General features: G+C 38.8%; 2 protein-coding genes across 7 annotated transcripts in view; both read right to left on the bottom strand.

Moving 5' to 3' along the window:
- LOC132393181 (transcription regulator protein BACH1-like) overlaps positions 1–4,278 on the bottom strand; it is a 67,180-nt gene extending 62,902 nt beyond the window's left edge. The window contains exon 1 of one of the 2 annotated variants that reach the window (XM_059968110.1): positions 4,142–4,278. The gene's annotated coding sequence lies outside the window, so the exon portion shown is untranslated. The remainder of the gene's footprint in view (positions 1–4,141) is intronic. The other variant, XM_059968112.1, reaches the window with a different exon arrangement.
- Positions 4,279–15,566: 11,288 nt separating this feature from the next.
- Positions 15,567–24,128, bottom strand: part of map3k7cl (map3k7 C-terminal like) — an 87,955-nt gene continuing 79,393 nt past the window's right edge. For 4 of the 5 annotated variants that reach the window (XM_059966164.1, XM_059966165.1, XM_059966167.1 and 1 more), the window contains one exon: positions 15,567–16,834. In XM_059966164.1, the coding sequence (XP_059822147.1) occupies positions 16,654–16,834 (181 nt within the window). In that variant the 3' untranslated portion in view covers positions 15,567–16,653. The remainder of the gene's footprint in view (positions 16,835–24,128) is intronic. The other variant, XR_009511502.1, reaches the window with a different exon arrangement.

The raw sequence follows: 24,128 nt of genomic DNA, 5'->3' as shown, positions 1-24,128 counted from the left end.
AACTATGACACATATGGATTTATGCAGATTGATTGCTTTTAGTCCCTAGAGTTCTGTGGAATAGTAAAACTCTGATAATCTGCCATCTGTGAAGTGCATGGTCAGCATCTGACTCATCAGTGCTGCTGTTTCCCACACTGTTACAACTGCAGGACTCTTTTTCCAGATTCACTCTTCCACTTCACTTTCCACACAACTGCAGGAGATGTTACTTTATTCTTTTCACTTCTTCCCTTCCTGCCATCCACAGATTAAACAGGTGAAGCTGTAATCCACCTGCATTTCTTCCAATGCAGAGTAGTTCATTCAGTGTTCATTACATTATCACTAGTAAAAAGGAAAAATCAATTGCAAACAGAGTGACCACTAGGCTGTACACTTTGTTCAGTCCACAGGATAATCATGAACTCTCAGTCCTTTGTCACTTTAATTCTCTGACTTTGACCTCCTACACTGTTCCAACAATCCCTAATGCAAGCCGGAAGAGCAGAAATCAGTTTCCTTTTGGACAAGTTACAGCCATTGTGACCCAGTACTATTTCAGGTAGCCAACATATTTTCTCCTAAAACTGCTCTCAATGCCAACCTATTCTTTGTTTATTTTTCTTTCCTTTCTAATGGCCATAATTAGAAAGGATGATGACAAGTTTGGTTCAGCATCTTCATGCAACTTAAAACATGCTTGCTTTCTCACTTCTCTGATTCTGATGAAAGGTCATTTACTTGAATATTTTCCGCAAGACGCTGACTGATATGCTGAATTCTCTCACCATTTTCAGTTTTCACATTGCAAGTTTATTCTGGTTCGACATTATTTTTTAATTAGTTCATGACTGTAGTTTCAAAGTGTGTGTGATAACTGCAATGGGTAAGCTACATTGCGTGCCAGTACTGATTTTTTGTTAGTGTATTTATGGGACTTTCAAATCTCTGACTCAACACTCCATTTAACATCAACTTGGGCTTCTACATGGCAATCAGTTGATGCAACGGCCAAATGTTAGCCTGCTCAAACTAATTATAATGAAAACATTCTTCTGAAGTAGTATACCCAGAAATTACAGTAAAATCTTTAGGGGAGAAGAATCAATCAAAAAAATGAATGGAAGATCATTTTATATTAAACAGAATACCTGATTAAACCAAAATTAAAGTTCAAAGATACATGAACTGGAATAATAACTCCTAATAAAGGTATATAAATTAATATCAGAGAAGTGTACGCTATGAACTAGGAAAACAAAAATGAAATGATACAAGCACCACTTATTCAAAAGTCAACAGAAGAACTTCATTATGTGCAACAGATTTAAAAAATGGCAAAAAAGAATGGAATGAAAGAGCAGGGGCAGATTTACCCTGCATACGGAGTCTTTAAAGAAATCTTTAAAGACAAGACTTTAGTCTTCCCTAACCATGTCAACTGTGGGAATATGTACACTGCAACTATAGGACTTGCAGAAACCTCTCATTTTGACAATTCTTCTTGGGCACATTCATCATAGCAAGGATGACTTGCTTCCACTTCCGCTAAGTGGTAGATTAATAGCTGTGTGAGAGTTTATCCACTGAGGGTGACTGGTGCATAGTTCTTGACAGAGCAAACTCTTGGTCCAATGACAAGCAAGTCCAAGAAAACCGAAATTCAGGCTCATGGGTAATTGTACACACACACACACACACACACTCCTACAAGTATCATTTTCCACCTTCATTCCTTCCCTTCTTCAGATCCCCCTCCCATCACCCTGCCACAACTTTCCAACCTTTCTTTCCTGCTCTCATTTTTGCAATCTTACCTCACCTTGTTCTCTAGCTGCTGTCTACTCATTCCCACCAAGAGTGCCATGTACCACCCTATTAAAAGCAGTTCTCCAGTTTCTGCCCAACACCTGATCCTATCCTTGATCCCATCAGTCACACTGCCCAAAGTCCAGAAATCTTAGACCTCAACATGTTTGTCTCAGTGCAAAGCATTTGCGTTAAAAAAGATGTTTCATGCATTGAGAGATAACTGCTGAACCTTGGCATCTTCTGAACAGTTAGATTGCAGATTAGAGTTTTAATGCACTTTCTTCCCGGTATTCAGTACCAAAGGTGAAAATATCATAAATCCTAAATTATGAATCTCTTTTAAAAATACTAATTACAGCATCAGTTGCTGTATGGAATCTGACAAGCAATCAATTTCAGGCCACACAATCACAACCAATTGGATGAAAGGCCCTCCTGGCCACAAATCATGTTCATGATTAGTCACTCCCATAAGTGAAGCTACTTTTGCATAACTCTGAAATTTGCCATGTTTAATCCATGAGGTAGAGCAAATCAAACTGCAAATTATGCATCTGTTTACACCAGTCCTCACTATAGATCTAGCTTACATCATGAACAGGGTAATCTGGCATTGGCACAAAGGTGCCTAAAGGAAGAAATCCCGAACTCCCACACCAGTACAGGCCACTTCTCCATGTCCTTCTTTAGGGTGTAAACCCATTATTCCCTCAATATTGCACTCGAGTCCAGTTCTGAAATTTCAGCAATTTATAAGAGGCATTGGCTAACTACAAAGATGGCCCAAATGGAAAACCTAAATTAAAAAGCAATTAAGCAATGAATAACCCACAGAACAAGTTTAATCCTCTTACTGTATTTACAATTCATCTTGGATGGAGGATACTATCAGCAAACTTTGCAGACTTAAAAACAGTGGCAGTGGGTCAAATGATGAAAGCCATTGCATCTAAGTATTCAGAAACATCACATAATGGATAAATTTTAAAGTGAATTTTGTAGAAAAATAAAAACAATGAAAACCAAAAATATCCAATGAAATACTGTATTGAATAATGAGTGAGAAAGAATAGTGAAAGAATAGTGTGTAGAATGAATAGAGAAGGCTACTAAAAGTACAATTAAGTTACAAAATCTAATTAACCTAACAAGTACATCTTCTGCAGTATGAGTATTCAATTCTAGCCATAGGCAGGCTTACAAACAAAAGTCAATCCTTACTTCAAGAGTTCAAGATACAGGAAAACATTAAAGAAGTAATCCAATAGCAGGTTCATTGTAGGAAAATGTATAATTAAACGACTGTGCGTAAATAAAGTAGCATATTAATCTTGGATGACTTTAGTCTTCTTGTAGACTGGAATAATCAAATTGCAAGTGGTGGCTATATGAATCAATTCATAGAATTGTATAGTTTCTTTAGTTAAGGAACATTCAATGTAAAAAAAATACCTAAGGCAGTTGAGATCACAGCATGGTAGAATTTGGATTTGAATCAAACATGCTACACTTAAATATTAGGAGTTATAATGGAATGGGCTACAGTTGGTAAACTGGACTGGGCAAATAGATGAAAAGGCACAAGTGAAAGACAGTTAAGCAAATACTTTATGACTCCCAGTAAAGATGTATAATCCATGGAAGAACATCAGGAATGGGGAGCAATGGGATGTGAATCAATAGAGTCTAGTGAAGGAAACCTAACTAGGCTACAGATGATGGCAGTCTTAAATATCATCACTGGTGGCTGGAGGAGGTAAATGCTGGGGGAATGTTTCCTGAAACTGTCTTTTTCATTGTTTACAACTAATACCATTGTTAAACAACAGCTGATCCAAAACACATAAATGTCAAAACTAAGTCCGGATAACACTGAAAGCTATAGTAACAGTTTTATTAAACAGACGCTGTCTCTAAAGTCAGCACACGGTGTAGGCAAGCACTATTCCAAGATAATAAACCCCTAAAAGGTACAGACAAGGAAGTTCAAACACATTCAAGGAAATTAGCAAGAGACGAAAACGTCTACAGCTTACAAGAAAGCGAAAAGGTAAAGTTCTGCAACTCCGGGGAAAGTACCCTCTTCAGGGACACAAATGCCCGGCCACCCCCGCTCCGAGGTTCAGTCAAGCCCCGATCTCTGCTTAAAGGGGGAGGCGGGCTCCCTGTCACCGCGGGAAGGGCTGACACACCCCAGTCTCAGGCTGACGGCCCGGCCAGCAGCGACGCCCGAAGCCTCCCAGTGGGCGCTCCGGGCTGGCCCATGAGCGACCCAGACCCGTGAAGCTCAAGTACCGGGAGACGGCCCGCGGCGGGCGGCGGGCGGCGGACCACACTTGCCCCTCACCTCATACACATGCCTAACAGAAGGGAAACTCGACCTCAGACGCGGCACCTCCACCTGCCTCGCAATTGCCCTCCCTTGGCCGGCCGCTCGGCCTTGCTCCGCCGCTTGCTTTCCACACAAACTGTCACTCCCCTCCTTGAGCCAAGCACTGGGAGGGGAAACGTTAGCCCCACCACCATTCCCGCCCCTGCACTACGTCACGGCCATCCGCAATCCCCCACGCTCCCATTGGCCGGACACACTGACAGTCGCAATCCCTCGCGCTCCCATTGGCCGGAAACACTGACATTCGCAATCCCTCGCGCTCCCATTGGCCGGAAACACTGACATTCGCAAACATTGACGCGTAATGATATCGCCGCATGAACGGCTGGAAATAAATTGTTCTGGGTGTTTGTGCGGAGGAGGAAGGGAAAGCTGGGGGAGACAAAAGGCTACGATAGGAAAAGTGGAAAGAAGAAAGAACAAAAAAAAAGTGATGTGAATTGGTGTAGGCACTCAAAATCTAAGAGATGGTGTGTGTGGACGTGCTAGAGGAACTCAGCAGGTGAGGCGGCACCCATGGAGAGGAATAAACTGAACGTTTCAAGTGAGACCCTTCATGAGACTGGAAGGGAAGGGGGGAAGAGGGAGGCTCAAACAAGAAGGTGGGGAGGAGTACAAGCTTGCTGGTGATGGTTGAGGGAGAAGGTAGATGGGTGGGAGGGTCAGAGAGGGCGTTGATGTAAGAAGCTGGGAGATGATAGGTGGAAGAGGAATCTGGTAGAGGACAGTACACCAGAGGAAGGGCAGCAGGCCAGTTAGTGAAAACTCTTCAGTGGCACACATTTTTTTTAAGCCAAGAACAACTCTGACTCCAATGGGCGGAAGTTCCCAGTTGCTTCAAAAAGTCAACAATTATACCAGTGCCTAAGAAAAATAAAGCAAGCTGCCTTAATGACTATTAGCCAGTAGCACTCACACCTATAGTGAAGAAATGCTTTGAGAGATTGGTCATAACTAGACTGCACTCTTGCCTCAGCAAGGACCTGGACCCATTGCAATTTGCCTATTGCTACAATAGGTCCATGGCAGACACAATCTCAGTGGCTCTTCACATGGCTTTAGACCACCTGGACAATACAAATACCTAAATCAGGATGCTGTTAATCGACTATAGCTCAGCATTTAATACCATCATTCCCACAATACTTGTTGAGAAGTTGCAGAACCTGGGCCTCTACCTCTCTCTGCAATTGGATCCTCGACTTCCTAATCAGAAAACCACAATCTGTGTGGATTGGTGATGACATCTCCTCCTCATTGACGATTTACACAGGTGCACCTCAGGAGTGTGTGCTTAGCGCACTGTTCTACTCTCTCTATACCCATGACTGTGGCTAGACATAACTCAAATACCATCTATAAATTTGTTGATGATACAACCATTGTTGGTAGAATCTCAGATGGAGACAAGAAGGTGTACAGGAGTGAGATATGCCAACTAGTGGGCTGGTGCCACAGCAACAATCTGGCACTCAACAAAAGACAAAAGAGCTGATTGTGGACTTCCGGAAGGGTGAGATGAAGGAACACATACCAATCCTCATAGAGGGAGAGTGAGCAGTTTCAAGTTCCTGGGTTTTAAGATCTCTGAGGACCAAACCTGGTCCCAACGTATTGATGCAGTTATAAAGAGGGCAAAACTATGCTTCATTAGGAGTCAGAAGAGATTTAGTTTGTCAATAAATACACTAGAAAAACTTCTATAGATGTACCATAGAGAGCATTCTGACAGATGTTGGTTGGGGGGGGGGCTACTGCACAGGACCAAAAGCAGCTGAATTTAGTCAGCTCTATCTTGGGGTACTAGCCTACAAAGTACCTAGGACATCATCAAGGAGCAGTGTCTCAGAAAGGCAGCGGCCATTATTAAGGATCTCCAGCACCCAGGGCATGCCCTTTTCTCACTGTTACCATCAGGTAGGAGGTACAGAAGCCTGAAGGCACACACTCAGTGATTCAGGAACAGCTCCTTCCCCTCTGCCGTCCAATTCCTAAATGGACATTGATTCCTTGGACATCACCTCATTTTTTAAATACAAATAATTTTGGTTTTGCACGATTTTTAATCTATTCAATATACATATACTGAAATTAACTTTATTTATTTATTCTATATTTTATATTGCATTGAACTGCTGCTGCTAAGTTAACAAATTTCATGACACATGCCAGTGATAATAAACCTGATTCTTTATTTATAATTATTTTTTATTTCTTTTTATATTTACACAGTTGTGTCTTTTGCACACTGATTGAATGTTCAGTAGAATTTATTTGATTCTATCATGGTTATTATTCATTATGGATTTATTGAGTATACCTGCAAGAAAATGAATCTCAGGATTGTATGTACTTTGATAATAAATTTACTTTGAACTTTGAACATTGAAGGGAAAATATTCCAACGATTACACCTGCATCTTGCACAAAGGAAGATGATTGTGATCGATCAACCCAGCCTCATGACATCACTGTAGAAAGGCTTCTCAAGCTCATGTTGCAAGCCTAACCATTTTCAGCTGTTCCACTATAAAGTCAGAACGGCAATTTGCCAAATGAAACTGCTCAATTCAGTGTTCAGGAGCACCTGGATAACATTCAGGCATATGCTGATAAGTGACAAATAATGTTAGTATCACAAATACACCAGGCAATGACCATCTCCCCTTGATAGTAAATGTATGAACATGATTGAGAAGCCACATTCTCATCATCTTGGAATTCAGCACTGCCTCAAAACTTGACTGAATTACCTTCATTAATACAGTGGCTAGAAGAGTAAGTCATAAGCTGGGTAACCTGCAGCAAGTGACTCACCTCATATCTCAAACACATCTCACCTTCCCTTCCTTTACAAGGCAATAATCAAGAGTCTGAATGGATTACTATCTCTTTGCCTTGAGTGTAACTTAAACAGTATGCATGGAATTTGATGTAAACCAGAACATAGCAATCATCTGGATTAGCATCCTATGCACCATACTAAGCATTCATTCTCTCCACCATTGTGAGCAATGCTGGGTGTGTTCTGTCTACTAAATGCACTGGAGCTACTTGTCTAGTTAGCCTTGATAGCATATCCAAAGGTTGTGACCTCTGTCATCAAGAAAACCAGGGACATTGGGTGCACATCGAGCACCTGCAGGCTTCCATCTTGAGTTGCACTTGGACATTTATTATCATTCTTTCATCTGCAGTGGGTCCAAATTTCATGCAAAAACTGTAAAGCATGACAAGAAAATATGATATCTAACTTCTAATGCTGTTCATGATTCTAACTAATATGTAGCAAGGAGAAAAATGTAATGTAGAAGTATTTATACAGTGAATATGCAGTACAGTATTTTAGCATATTTTCAGCCAATTATTTTATGAACTAGACCTCTTTATTTGAAGGGAAAACAAGTCAACTGCCAGGGATAAAATCAGATGTGATTTTGCTTTAAATTTTACATAACGTAACAAATAGTTTTAGTCAATAGTAATTAACTTGTTTCATTCTTGTCCAGGGTGGTGTCTAGGAGCAGAGACACAGCTGGGGAATACTGATGGATGTGGCAACAGCCATAGCAAAGCTCAATTTAAGACACTGCTCCCCCTCCCCCAGCCCCTATTCCAAAAAGGGTAACTTTTCAGTAAAAAGTGCTGCCCTGCTGTAGTGCTGTGAGAAACAATCTCCAATGTGTTGAATCAGAGTTTACTCAACTGGTAGAAAGCTGACAATTTGGGTCTTGCTTCATAGATGTGACTAGCAGTATCAGTCAATAGTTCCATAGATGATTTAGTGGCCAGTTGCCAGGATATCTCTGTTTATGAATTAGGAAGTTACTGAGTGACTACACATGAGCTAAGATCTAGAGAGTTCAGATATCTCAGACAATTGCTGAGCTAGAGGAAAGGGAACAAGTTAAAAAAGATAGTTTAAGCTCTTAACTTTGAGCCATTACATGTTATTAGTCGAATTTGGTGTGGGTTAGGATATAGGGAAGCAGAGCAGCCTATAATTTCCCAGCACATTCAATCTGTGCTCTCCAGTCTTTTGTTTCATTTTCATACACTTCCTTTGGTTTAGAAAATCAGCTGTATCACATTCCTGAGAAGAAAATGAATGGTCCCAAATTTGTCAATGAGCCTTTCCTATTATTAGGATAAGAACATAAGAAATAGGAGGAGGAATAGGCCATCTGGCCCATCGAGCCTGCCCAGCCATTCAATAAGATCATGGATGATCTGTCTGTAAACTCAGCTCCATCTACCTGCCTTTTCCCCATAACCCTTATCCCTTACTATGTAAAAACCTATCTAACCATTACTTAAATATATTTAGTGAAGAAGTCTCATGCTTCCCTGGGCAGAGAATTCCACAGATTCACCACTCTCTGAGAAAAACAGTTTCTCTTCATCTCCATCCTAAATCTTCTCACTGAATCTTGAGGCAATATCCCCCGGTTCTACTCTTACCTACCAATGGAAACAACTTACCTACTTCTATCTTACCTATCCTTTTCAAAATTTTATATGTTTCTATAAGATCACCTCTCATTCTTCTGACCTCATTCTTCTTCAGCTGTCCATCGATTTCGATGTTGACTGTGCTGAGAGTTTAGTCTCTGCAGGCACGTTTATGGGCCGCAAGACCAGCATTGGATCGGCACTGTCTCCCACATCGGTTGCATTTGTGATTTGACTGGTCTAGCATCGAATGTCTGTGTTCATGACCTGCTTCATATTTCTTCTGCCTTTTCTCCTCAATAGCTGGGATTGACTTCTTGACAATATGACACCAACTTCTTCTGTCCAAAGCATCTTTCTCCCAGGTGTTGACATTCATGTCAGTGTTCTTCATATTAGTGCTTGAGCACATCTTTGCAGCGCAGCTTCTGACCACCATGCTTCCTCGTTCCTTCAGGTAGTTCGCCATAGAAAACAGCTTTGGGTAAACGATCATCGCTCGTTCTTGTGACATGACCAATCCAACGCAGCTGAGAAGCTGTGATGAGCAATTCTGCGCTGACTGTCCCAGCATGTTTGAGCACCTCCACATCTGGTACCCTCTCTTGCCACTTGATGTGCAATATTTGGTGTAAGTGCCTGAGTTGTGTCTTGGTCAATTTCTTGATGTGCTTCCGATACAACGTCATCGTTTCAGTTGATGTCTTTGTTACTACTGAATGCATCTTGATAGTCCCACTTAAAAAAAAGACAAGCTTATATGTTTCTTTGTTTCCCCTTTGAAATATTTCAAACCACTTCACATTACACTGGACAACAAAGATTTTGCTTCCTGAATACCTTTGGGTGTATATTATAATTTTGGTCTGTTGTTCATGAAATTTCCCTATCATACATCATGTTTTTGAAATCACCTCTATTTGTTATTTCAATTCATAATTCAATTAAAATGTTGCCTGCAATGTAAGCTGAAAAGTTTTCTATCTTGTCCAGGTATGCCTGGGCATGCTTGGGCAGGGGGATGCTGCATGGCAGGACAGGTTTTAGAAAGGCTATAAAAGCATCATGCACATACCACCCTATGCATTGCATTTACATATATATTGGTCTGCAATCACATTGGTGTACATGCTCTACGCACATAGCATACTGTGTGTACTCATTATAATGAAGTAATAGTATTTTTAGGAATATTTGTTATAGCAAAATGTCCCACCAATGTTTCAATAGCTGCTATACTTTCTGTTATATTTGTGGCGAATATACACTTACATCTCAAAGATGGAGCATGACTCCTCTTATTAAGAAAGCCTACGAGCTCCACTTTGTGTGTAAAATTGGCGACCAAGACAAAACCTGGGCTCCTCACATTTGTTGCGCAACATGCAAAACTGTAAGGCCATCTATCTTAGAGCTTGACTCAGAGGTACTCAGAAGTCTCAGTGATCTGAGGAGAGCAGAGGGATCATGTGACAGACTGCTATTTCTGTCTGATCATTGTATCTGGTTTCTCTACTGAAAAAAAAAAGAAATCCATTGAATACGTGAATCTCCCTTCAGCCATGAGACCTGTGCTGCATGATGATAGTCTTCCACTACTGAAACCACCAGAGACATGGAGGCAGACAAAGATATCATGATGCACAAGCCAAGAATGGAAAATAATACTAAAACAAATACAGATTTTTGAATCTTTTATGTCAAGTGAGCCTCATCTGATAACTCAGTCTGAGTTAAATGACCAGGTCAGAGACTTGTGTTTGTCAAAGCCAAAAGCAGACTTACTGGGTTCAAGACGGCAAGGATAGAATCTGCTGTCACCAGGCACAAAGACCTCTGTGAAGGAATTCTATATTTGAGACAGATGATTCACAGAATAACTGCTGCCAAGATTAAGGAAGGCATTTTTATTGATCTACAAATCAATCAGGTCATCAATGACAGGCAATGCAAAGAACTTCTATGGGACAAGAGAAAATTGCATGGAAGGCATTCAAGGATGTTGAATATTTCCTTGGCAACTACAGAACACCAAACTATGTGCAGCTGGTTGACAACATCTTTCAAGCATACAAAACCATGAAGTGCAACATGTCACTAAAGATTAATTTTCTGCATTCCCATTTAGACTCTTCCCTGCAAATCTTAGTGCTGTCTGTGACAAACATGGTGAAAGGTTTCACCAGGACATTGCAGACATGGAGAAATGGTATCAGTGTATCTGGAATCTATCAATGCTGATTGATAATTGTTGTATACCTAAGTGAGAAGTCACAGACACTAAGTGCAAATAAAAGTCATCAACAAACCATTTTTAGCTTGGTTGAATTATTGCAAAGCATCACCGCCATTATGCAATTAAAAGCATTGGTTTCAATAAAAATTAATTTCTTGTTTCTCCAAATTCCTATGTGATACAACTGGTATGAAATTATATTGGTGTTCAGCTTCCAGTGGTCTGTCATGGACAAACAAATTTCTGAAGAAGCAACTCTTGAAAAAAATTGCTGTCCAGTGTAATTACTATAAATCACAAATGTGGAAAAATAGTTACACCCAGCTAATCTTACAAATAGTGGTGAGCTTATGACTAGTTAATCTATTTTTGATAGCAGTGCATTTAGGGCAGGTGTTGATGACTGTACTTAGAATCATGCAAAGGCTTATTTGATCTTTATTTCAATAACTGGACTTTGCCTCCTTGTCCCATTGTAAGAACAAGGAGTGAATCTGAAACTTTACTTGTCTGTCTAATTATTGGCAAGCAACTTTAAAGATTGAAAAGTTGGTTATTTGCTTTCTTGAGATAAAATATAAATACTGCCTCTTGTTAGAGGACTAAAGAAAACACCTCAGCATTCTGGTGCAAAGCCATAATTTTGAACATAGTAATGCGATTTTGTTTGGACTTGTTCTCAAAGAAGATGTTTCCTTTTCAGAGTACTGATGTAAAAATATTGTGTTTGAATGATTTAAGATGTGAATCCTGTATTCCAGCCACTTCAAATTATAAAGTGAATATTCTCACTTTACTATTTTTATAACTTTAGAGGCAGTGGAAAAGAACTTGCTTAGTAAATCATTTTGTTTTGCAAGTAAGAATCCGTACAATTGAGTGGCAATTAGACAGCCAGAAAAATGCTCACTAAATCACAAAGGTGCAAAACATCTATATTCCAGTTACTAAAATAATTCTCAATTTAATGTTCATTATTAAACAACAAGTTTTTAGAAGTTTCATTGGAAATATTTTGATCTGTTGTAGGTATATTCACATGAGAGGTAATACAGGAATTCTGGTAGCAATTCTTGATGTTGCAAGTATTAATGAAATTTACTCACTTTATCAAAACAAAGTTGAATCCTACAATGGATCTAACCTAAACTTGCATCTTACCCCATGCTGAGTCAGAAAACCGATGCTACTACAGAGAATCACGCACAGCATAGGGAAGATGGTTATAGTTCCTGGAAATAAATCATTCTAATCTTCATGAATGCCATTCCTTCACTGACACCGGCATGGTAGCATAGCAGCTAACATAACACTTTACAGCACCAACAATAAGGGATCAATTCTGATGCTGTCTGTAAGGATTTTGCACGTTCTTCCCATGACAATGTGGGTTCCCACCAGGTGCTCCAGTTTCTTCCCACTTTCCAAAGATAGACAGTTATGGTTAATGAGTTACAGGCATGCTGTGTTGGTGGCAGAAGCATGGTGACACTTGCAGGCTGCCCAGCACAATCCTCCCTGATTTGATTTGATGCAAGCAAAGCATTTCACTGTATGTTTCAATATACATGTGACAAATAAAGCTCATCTTAAGATCATCCATCAGAAATGAGGAAGATTGATCACTCAATAGCGAATTCCATTCTCAGAGATTTGGTTGATTACACCTATAATCTGGAGTAGAGAAGAGTAAGAGTAAATCTCATATAAACTTATAAAATTCCCCTAGGAAAAACATACCAGAATGTGCCTAGGCTGGAAAGACGAGAAAGCAAAAGTTATAGCTTCAGATATGGGGAATGTCATCTAGAACAGAGATCAGGAGAAATATCTTTACCCAGAGAGAGATGAGCCTGTGGAATTCTCTGCCTTGAAAAGCAATGATCATCATCATTAAGTGTATTCAAGGAAGTGAGAGAAATTTTTCTTCCTGTTAAAAGGATCGAGAGATATGGGGAGAAGGTAAGAACGGTGTAGCGAGATGGCTGATCCCCCAAGATTGCTATGAAAGACAGCACGCAGTCAGGGCCAAATGTCTAATCCCATTCCTGTAGGCACATGAGATCTTATAGATGATGGCCTTTCCACCAAACCTTTGGAAATCTTTACACTTGGTTCGATATATTGACCTCTGATGTAGCCTAGGATTGTCCGTATGAAAATGAGTTATTGGCTTAAGCATACAAGGGAATCTTTTACTCTGAGTGCCTACATCCAGCTATTTAGTAACCAGAATGAACTTTCACCTTAAACAATTATCTCGATAACTATTGGCAGTGCTGCATCTATGCAGAAGTTTAGTCTGTTGGTCAATTTAAAATGCACAGCACAGGACCGGTGACTGCGAGCAGTTTTGGGCCCCTATATCTTAGTGAGGAAGTGCTGGGATGGGAGAGGGTCCAGAAGAGGTTTACGAGAATGATCCTGAGAATGAAGGGGTAATGTATGAGGAGTGTTTGATTGCACTGGGCTTTAACTTGAGTTGAGAAGAATTAGGGAGCATCTCATTGAGTGGACAAGGAAAGGATGTTTCAAACTGTGGGAGGGCTTAGGATCATAGGGCACTGCCTCATAATAGGAGAAAGTTCCCTTAGAACGGATATGAGGTAGATTTACTTTAGTCAGAGGGTGGTGAATCTGTGGCATTCATTGGCATACAAATAGCTATAGAGGCTAAATCATTGGGTTTATTTAGAGCAATCGTTGGTAGGTTCTTGATTAGTCAGGGCATCAAAGTTTACAAGGAGAAGGCAAGAAAATGGAATAGAGAGGAAAAATAAATCAGTCATGATCAAATGGCAGACTCAATGGGCTAAACGACTTAATTGTGCTCCAGTGTCTTGTAGTTTTATGGAGCAGGACTTCCTGTAAGACAAAACCTGCATGGCACCATTACTGACGAGGATGTGTGGCTATGGTGGCCCAAGTGCAGAGGGAGAAACTTTTAAGAAGAACTGTACAGAATTAACAGGGAAAACAATAAACACTAGACCAACAGGGCTGTTAACTAAAACTCTCAAAATGAAAGCTAACACTGTCACTGCAGTTTGGAAGCAGTAATTTAATACTAAATAAATACTGCTTCTTTACAGCATCAATTAAAACGGTAGCTTCTCTCCCCAGAACAAAGCCAGAGGTAATCCAAGTGCATTGATGTTGCCGTGCTTTTAGTCGAGGCTCAACAAGACTGAAACTAAAGAAAGGGAGTTAAATACAATCACAAAGGAACCTTAATTGACTGGGGCATGCATACTCATGAGTGTGGTTGCCAACCTTTTAACTGCCTGCAAGGACACCCAAACTCTGCGGCAGAGCCCGTGGTTGTGACGGGGTCCCCCTCCCTAGGCACCGCTCCTGAACTGCTAGAGGCCTGTGCTCATAAGTTGCAGGCAAGAGACTCGTCCAGGATGTTATGAGCTGGAACCCAAGAACGTTCCTCTGGGTCATATCCCTCCACGAGATTGAGTAGCGTGGGGCCAACGTGCAGCTCTCAGCTTTCAAAGGAAAATCTCTAGATGCCAGCCGGACTTTCTCCCCTGGATTGAGAGGTTTCACCTGTCGGTGAAGCTGATTAGCCTGCTGAGCATATTGTTTCAGAGCGCACAGCAGAGTAGCCCTGGCCCGTCTCCCTGTGCACTCGTAATGTTGGACCAACCGTTCAGCAACAGGAACTCCCACGTCAGTCCTTTGGTCAAGGGGGTATTTTTGATGGCTGGAATCCCTCATGTTATTCAAAGGGGGACATGCCAGTGGAAGACAACTGGAGTTTATGGTGGACATTCTTTGCCCAAACCAGATGGAGCGCCAGGTTATGGGCTTGCAAAAGATAAGACAACGCAGTGTTGTCTCAGTTCCCAATCCACTCTCTCAATCTGGCTTTAGATTGGGGTGGAACCAGATGAGATGCTGGCTCTGGCTCGCAAAGGAGAACAGAAAGCCTTCTGAAAGCAGGACGCGAACTGAGATCATCAATCATTCACCATGTCCTGAGGGAAGCTGTGCAGCCTGAACCCGTGATGGACCATGAGAGTGGCAGTCTCACCAGCTGATGGTCACTTGAGGAGAGCAGTGAAGAGCATTGGAGAAATGGTCCACAGCTACCAAGTGGTTGTGTTTTCAGAACAGTTATGAAATCCACTGAAAGGCGGGACCAAGGGAGGTGAGGCACAGGCAGTGCAGAACCATTCTGACTCTTCATCTGACAAATGTGAACACACGTGCCTTTGCTTCGTTATTCAAGAGGAGGAAATGACAGGAGGATACATGCCTGCCATCTCTGTTGGTCCTCTTCCTTAAACCACATCCCCTAAACAATGATCAAAATGTTCTTATAATTTAAAAGACAACAGGAAAAAATACAAAAGTAAATATATGAGGAAATATTCCAACCTATATTCAAGCTGAAGCTCTTTCTGTAACCATTGTACAGTGCATTCAGATAGGTGGGCAAATGCAATAAACTATATCAGCATGAATGTTGCAAAACTGCTGGACTGACACATTGAGTCATTTTGACAGTAGTACCTGCAATTTGAGAAGAACTGTTGAAGTGAATAAAATTGGATGTTTCACGGAAAGCAGAAATACAATACCACAGATGTTGTTCCGAGTTTGAGTTAGCTATGTCAAGTTTATTGAAACTGCTCAAACAACCTAAACCTGTATATTTTTATAGAACTCAACAAATGAAAAAACATTTCACCCAAGTTTTATTAAAGTTATAGGTAGTTGTACATCTATTTCAAATAAAACAATAACCACAAGAGACCAGCTTTGAGTTTTCTTACTTGAGTACTTAATATCATGTGCATATTTCACAGTATACACTTACCATTTCAAGACAATTGATAAGGAAGAAGAGTTGGATACATTAACTACTAAAACAATTAGTATGCAATGAGAAAAAAACTGGAAATATTCAACATTTCAATGTATTCTTCAGATAACTGGTTAAATATAATTGCACCTTGTAAAAAAACGGTGTAAAATTGTCAAAAGTATCCTCAAAAAAACTAAAGTAATATTATTTTAAAATATTTAATTATGTTTATAAAAATCATAAGATAATAACTTGAAATAAGATGTCCATTTGCACTCGTGCTTTCTGTATTCCTGGTTCACCATAGAGAAAATACAGAAATCTATGGTGTACATTACATGAGAATCCTGTAGGATTAACCCATTCTGTAAATGCAGATTTGTTTTAATTTGCAATGGACTAAAGTTGAAAAAACACAAATCTCAGAATATCCTCTTGATTTCCAGATTTGGCTGGTAGTCTTCAACAAACATCTTTCACATGTTTATGCACACATGCACTGTAGACTTAAAAAGAAATCACAATTTTTATAGACGCAATGTTTTTTCAAATATTTTTAAGTACAGAACAAATCTGTTGACAAAAACATTCTTTATCAACATTAATGTGACCATTATATGAGGATTTTATTAATAATTCTTGCATGTTTAGATTTACTTTAACAAAGAACAATGATAAATTTGTTATTTGTTTACAACATCTAGGGATTTTTAACCCTTACTATGTTGTACTCTTTGATGTCAGCAAATCTAATTTTGCTTTGTACTGTTTACACATAAAAGCTCATCTAGAAAAACAGCAGTGCTGAAAATCAGCTTCCAGAAATATCATGAACCACCAAAATGGCTTCTCCTCTTACCATCTCTTCCAATTGATTCTCTGAATCTATAAAGAAGATTACACAGCTATTTCAGCATTTTGCTTGCTGTAAAATTTCCGCCATGTGCAAGGAATCGGGAATCAGGAAGATCCTTGTTGCTGCTGCAGTAACACCTGAAGTTTCTCTAGATGTTCTCTGCACTGTAAGTGGTAGGAGGTCAGAGAGTGGTTCTCTTCAGAGAGCTGCTGATATTCCTGAGTTAAGAGAGTGCCATTCAATTGATCCTTTTCATCCTGATCAAGCTCTGCGATCAGCTGTTTCCTGACAAATAAATAAAATGGAAATATTGAAAAAATATATATGCTTGCAATTCTCTACTATTTTATGTTTATTCACAGGTTCTTAAAATAATGATCACAAACATCTTTTCACAGATAACAGACCATTCTACATTCAAGTTTAATCCTGGTTTATATATGAAAAAATTGGGGAATGATTAGCCATGGGTGAGAAACTAGCTCCATGTTACTTACAAGATAACTTTTGTGGTAGTTTACAACTTTCATTTGCAGTCTTACAGTCTAAAACTGTCCCAGTCATTTCAAAGCACAGCATTAACATTTGAATAATAAATTCTAATTAGTGCATACCGTATGTATGATTTTCCAGTGTAATAGATAAAATTTCAATCTCTATCATAGCACTGCATACACAATGTGTACAGCCTACTAATTTACCAGGAATGTTACTGTAAGATTGACATGTGCTTTATAAAGATAAATCCTGTTTAATATATTAAAGAAAGAATTGCATTTATACAATATCTTACCATGCCCTTAGAATTTGAAGTATTTTTTTACTCAACTGATTACTTTTAAAATAACAACATCATTGTTACGTGAGTTGAGTGGCTTCCATATACAAGAAATTAATAACTGATCAAATGAGTTCTGGTCAATGTTATTGATGGATGGAAGAATTGGATGACTGATATTGAAGACAGAAAACTTAACAATAATCAAGAGGTCTTTTAGATTCATCTGAACAGAAAAACTGACTCGAATTAACTTCTTCTTTGATGACTTGCAAGGCTGACTTCCTACATGTCCTAAGGTGGCCGGTTAATCTAATGAAGATCTACAGACCTTGCCACAGATGGAAAAGTCAGTGCTTGACAGAATGAGTGGCCAAGTAGTTTGAGTTGCCATTTGTGTTCCAATTGATGGTTTTCAAAGACCTTAGTGCGTTCCCAAATGATTTCCTGCCAGTTTCAGCCGACTCGGGCTAAATTCTCCTTTCAGTTTGTAAAAACATTGCATTTTCTCTGAGGAAGTTTTAAGAATGGTCTTGAAGCATTTTCTCTTTCTGCAAATTGCTTGCCATGGGTTAGTTGTAAATAGAAGACTTGTTTCAGGAGTTCATTGTCAGACAATGGAGAATACAGACTGCCCAGTGAACCCTGACCAGATATGCCTTTATGCTGGGAATGTCAGCTTGAGAGAGAATACTGACACTGGTTCACCTTTCTCCCAAAGCACTGAGAAATTTTCAGAGAAAAAACTGACAGTACTTCTCCACCAGCTGGAGATACATGCTATAAATTACCCATTTTTCTGAGTCCAAGACATAGCTGTACATCACTGTTCTGCACCAGACGCATCTCAGGTTAATATTATATTCATAAGTAAGCATTTGCAGTCATGCAGAATCTTCTCTGTACTGTTCTCTCAATGATTTTCTGAACTGGGGTTTAATCCCACTCCTACTATATATTATTTGTCTACTATAATTTTTGTACATTTATATCCATTCTTCTTCAAGAAGTATCCCAACAATAAACACACTTTGTTAATAAAGGAATGCGCAAAGTCTATGTAATGTTTTACAGCTGGCTTAATCTAGTTCAAACCGTGACAGTAACTACTTTGTCAGAGGATCTAAAAAGGAAAAATTAATTGAAAAATAAAAAAATATGACATCTTAAGGTAACTGCTAAATAATGTTAAAGGTTAATTTTTCATATTGTTTCTAACAGTTGAAATGCTCTCTTCATCTTTGAGAAGAAACTACTTTAATTGTTTATTTTCCGACTGATTATCTTGAAAACTCTACTACTTTATGTGGTGGTAAATATTTGTCATCCAAGACATGCCAGCAACTACTGAGTCATGCGGCTTCATTCAGCTTTCTGAATGTCTCTGTAAATAAATCCATTACATGTGAAAACCCATTCATTTCTTGAACTTTAGAATTTGGATTTTGATATATTCAGACAATCACACCAACAGTGAAATATTACAGTTACAGTGCATGAAGTAATTTTGTATCTCTGTTTGCACACATGCAACTCCAGCACTTGCAAACTTGTGTCATTAGTCCATGAATATAATATTTAGTACAGAACTGCTCCACATCCACAATTAATTTGTTTTATTACATTCAATATTTGGAATATAGCAATTTATACTCGAGAACAATCCTTCAATTAAAGGGGGAGAACATCATGAGTTGAAACACTCCAGGACAATAGCATGAATTCAGTTTGCATCAAAAACATTCCTTCTCTGTCACTTGTAAGAACTGGATGTCAAGAAGCTGTTTTAGTTCAGTAAAACGAAGAGTAAGGCACAAACTCTTTCACACTTAGCTCCTACTCAAGAACAGAATCAGAAGGAGGTTGGTGGAGGAACTAAATGCAATCCCACAATCCCAATGATGAAGCAAGGACAAATTCTGATTAGGGTGCAAAGTCTGGAGGGAGTCGCATTGTGCAACAAATTTGTTTCTCACTTGGAAATGCTAATAATGGGAAACAAATATTGAAATTTGTTTTAGCAGACATCCACCTCGAGAAACACAGGCATTTGCCCAAACATCAAAAATTGTTAAGGGTTAAATTTCACAATCAAATGCACGGAGATTAAGCTTAAATGAGCCATTTCTATGGCCGTATATTCTAGTTGCATTCCAAAAATAAATGAAACTTCCACTTTTATTCATATGCAGCCAGATACTGTTCAAAAGATAATCTATCAGAAAGAAGTTTCACTCAGTGACAACTAACATTGAACAAATAGAAAGAAAAGCTTTACATATGAAGTTTCTCCAATACCATAAAGACTTGTTGTTTAAAAAAAAACAATAATTTAAAGGGAACATTTTCCTGGGTTCAATTATTCACACAATTATGTTTCATAAATGCTGAACATTGAACCCATGAACACTTACACACCTTTTTTAATATATATTATTTGTTTCTGTACTATTTTTAATCTATTCAATATATATATATATATGTACTTACTGTAATTGATTAACAATTTTTCTTTCTTTATCATTAGGAACTGCTGCTACTAAGTTAACACATTTCCCAACACATGCCAGTGAAAATAAACCTGTTTCTGATTCTGACCTTTTTCAAATTACAGTTTAACAAAAATATTTATCCCAACTTAGCTTCATTACAATGGTCTTGATATTTTCTGCTCAAAAGTTAGTGCTGTGACAGTTAATTAACTGCAAGAATCTACAAATATAATGTTTCAGGATTTCAAGTGCTTGTCAAAGACACCCATGGGTTTATGTCAATGCTGCACCATATCAAAGAAATTTTGAGATTGTGACCCTTTGTTCCAGTTACCCCCAGTTAGCGGAAACAACAATTTTTCATTTATTAAAAGAGTAAACTTTCAAGCAGCAAGTCGATATGTAAATAAATAAAACAACAAATAAAATCAATCAGGTATTATCAGTCAGTGAGTCAATACCATAAGGGTGCCAAGTCAGGTCCAATCAGTCATGTAAGCAGATTAAGTCTGTTAGTGAAGTTAGTTAATTGTGCTAGTCGGCCTACATCCAGTCAGTAAACAGATAAATTTGGCACTAATACTTGTTTCCTAGAAAGGGCTTTAAGTTAGCCTCCTTGCCTGGTGGATCATACACCATCCATGGCTGGGATCTGGACTGAGACTGTGAAAACATCAGAATGCATAAGATCTTGTGCAGTGTAAAGAAACAGTAACACTGATTTTCTATCAGGTGTTGTCTATAAAAAGAGACTTTTATCCTGTACCATGCCTTTATAGTAATTGCTAAGCAAGAAAGCATTATTTCAACATCTCTCACAATGTGTTCTCATGCATCTAACTTTTTCCTATTCCCTTTATCACTTTGTGCGCTCTATTTCTTCTTCTTTAATTTCTTTGAAGAATAAACCTTTGCAAGGCTAGCATTCAACAGATGTGCATGTTACTTTCTGCTACATATCTATGAAAACCTGGCTCAGTTGAAAAGGCAGAGGTTTCACTTATGAAGCTTTGCTGGTCCATTGGACCACCAAAGGATACTCCGCAGAATACTGAGATAAGCTAACCCAAACACAATGTTGGGTTGAACCTGCGGATTTCCTGGTTTCAAAGGCTCCAAGTCACAGTAATACATCTCATACTGAGTCACCAAGAGACTCATTCAAGCAATTCAAGCTAGCAATTTGTCATCTGACTATATCATCTGATTTTATCATCTGACTAGTTCCTGCTCCTTTACACAAGACACCTTCTCTTATAATAAAAACCAAAAATTGTATCATTATCTTTAAAGGAAAAAGACAGCAGTATTTTCCTTTTCCACTGCTTGGCGACATAATTGATGAGACATTTTGCAGAAGTCCTCCCCAGGAGCAACTCCTTAGAGTTAAGTCTGGATAGTTTCCTGACTGTCTAATCAGCAACAGACTCAGCTGCTGTTCTTATTCAAAGACTTAACATCATTTCCCTTCTTCACTGCCATCTAAAAATGTCAGTCATCAATGGGGAACCAGATTCTATAGGGAAGTACTTATACAAAATACTTCCTCCTTTGTATACTTTTATAATTCTATTAAACAGTTCCATGTTGTGCTATAAAATCACTGGATCTAATTTTGTAGTCTATTTTAAGGCCAAATAACTATCATCTTAAAGGACATTTGCACAGGTTTAGCTCAGGCATGGCATCATTTAAAAGATTGAAATTTAGAACAATATATGTTCATTTTCTGAACTCAGTGCAACATGAGGCAGCCTAGGAAGGTCAACATGGGAATGATTCATTTTGCTCAATCCAGTATCAACTGCTACAGTCTTTTTCCCCAATAATTCATTTAAATGAGCAGAACATGGGATGGGATCCATTATCTAGCTGAAATCTTTCAGTTTTCCCTTGTGCCTGAAGATCAGATGCATTTCCAAGTAAAGTTTTTGTTGGTATCTGCTCTATATTTCAGGAATTTCCAGCCAGCCCACTCAAAACAGTGCTGGCCAACTGCTGACCAGGACCTGGAGTAATGTTTGAAAACCAGAACTTCAATCAGTAATCTCTGCTTGCAAAAAGCTTGAAATTCTAGAATTGACTGAAAAAAATCATTCAAAGGGACCACCAAAATTATGTCTTTCATCCTTCTCTCTTTGCCAACAATCACACAGAATGTATATTTCTGTTCACATTTGTTTTAAGAAAGCTTTCAAAATGTGATTGAGCATCATGCTCTGTGCAGTGGTGTCAGTGTAGTGACCTGTCAAAAAGAATGGAGCAGTGGTAAATGTGGTAAAATACAAAAATATTAATAATTCCTTGAAAAAATGAAAATTAAGTTAAGAAATAATTAATAGGTCTGTAATTGCTACTGATTTTGATTTAGTTGGGCTTTATAGAGGTTGACACAATGTTTGACTATATTTAAATAATTTAAAGTACCGTGTTCTGTCAAATGGGAATAAAACTGAAAAGAAAAAGTACTGCTGCACTAAACTAATAATAAAATTGAAAAATTCAAGCCCTACATAAGCCCCATTTTGGCAACTGGCTGTGGAGGTTCTTGCATTGGACTTTTAAAAAAAGCTTAAAAGTTGGCTGAATGCCTCGTTCTTTGCTCAGTCATTTTAAGATTTTATATCCAATTTTGCTAAAGCTAAGATATAATCAGTAATCGATACAATATCCCAATATATATTTTAAGAGTTGTGTGTTGTATGGTTTAAAAAGGAACTCAAATGAACTAACTTCCTCTTTACTGAATATATGCATCTTTAAAATGCTTGTTTCAGTTCAACTACAGAAAAGAGGCAACTTCTGGATCATAAATTTTCTGTTTTACAATGTGATGTCTAAACTCATCTTCACATATGAGACAGCAATGATTCCAGAAATTACAAGTTCAGGAAATAACACACATATCATAATCAGGACAATAGTAATACCTACATCAGGCTCCTGTTCATTGATTACAGCTCAGTGTTTAACTCAATCATACCCTCAGTTCAAATCAAAAAGCTCCAAAACCTGGGCCTCTCTACCTCTCTTTGCAACTTACTTACTCAAGACCACAGTCTGTGCCAATTGGAAATAACATCTCTTCCTCACTGACAATCAACACTGGTGCATCTCAAGGATACTTGCATAGCCCACAGCTCTCTTCTCTCTACACCCAGGACTGTGTAGGTAGGCACAGCTCAAATGCCATCTATAAATTTGCCAGTGACACAACTACTGGTGTAGGAATTTCAAACAGTGACAAGGAGGTGTACAGGAGTAAGACAGATCAGCTGGTTGAGTGGTGTCACCACAGCAACCTTGAACTCAACATCAGTAAGAGCAAGGAATTGTTTGTGGACTTCCGGAAGGGGAAGTCAAGGGAACACACACCAGTCAACAGGGAGCAGCAGTGGTAAAGGTAAGCAGTTTCAAATTCCTGGGTGTCAAAACCTCTGAAGATCGATCTTGGGTCCAACATACTGATGCAATTACAAAGAAGGCACTACAGCAGCTATAGTCCATTAGGAGCTTGAGAAAGTTCGGTATGTTACCAATGACACAAATTTTTACAGATATACTGTGGAGAGCATTCTGACAGGTTTCTGGTATGGAAGGACCACTGCACAGAGTCAGAAAAAGCTGCAGAAAGTTGTAAACTCAGCCATTTTCATTACAGACACTAGCTTCACCAACATCCAGGACACCTTCAAAAGACAATGCCTCAAGAGAGTGGCAAACGTCATTAAGAAACCCTATCACCCAGGACATGCCCTCTTCTCATTGCTACCATCAAAAAGGAGGTACAGGAGCCTGAAGGAACACACTCAGTGCTTCAGGAACAGCTTCTTACCCTCCACCATTGGATCTCTGAATGGACAATGAACCCATGAACACTATCTCACCATTTTTCCCTAACTTTTTGCCCTACTTACTTATTTATATATTTTCTTTAAAATATATATATATAGTAATTTGTAGTGTTTTTAGTTATTATGTATTGCTGCCACAAAACAACAAAAATCTCACACCATACAGTATGCCATGTATAAAACCTGATTCCAATTCTGACATTACGTAGTTAGTTATGGTATCAAATATGGACTTCCTACCAGAAGTATCTGGGTAAAATATTGTTTTCAGAGAGCTAGAATACCATATAACCAGCTGGACCTCATCCAAACCCTCCTCCAGCCTCCCCTTAAGACCTTTAGCCACTTCAAAAATTCAAACACACTTCACAATAGACAACAATGGGGTCCCTAATAAATGTCATAAGCTATGTGGTTGATATACATATAACATAAACACTGAAGTCAGGTCTACC

This window comes from Hypanus sabinus, chromosome 4, assembly GCF_030144855.1.
Source record: "Hypanus sabinus isolate sHypSab1 chromosome 4, sHypSab1.hap1, whole genome shotgun sequence".
Classification (NCBI taxonomy): domain Eukaryota; kingdom Metazoa; phylum Chordata; class Chondrichthyes; order Myliobatiformes; family Dasyatidae; genus Hypanus; species Hypanus sabinus.
Note: the sequence above shows the minus strand (reverse complement) of the source record. Positions and strands in the feature narration are given on the sequence as shown.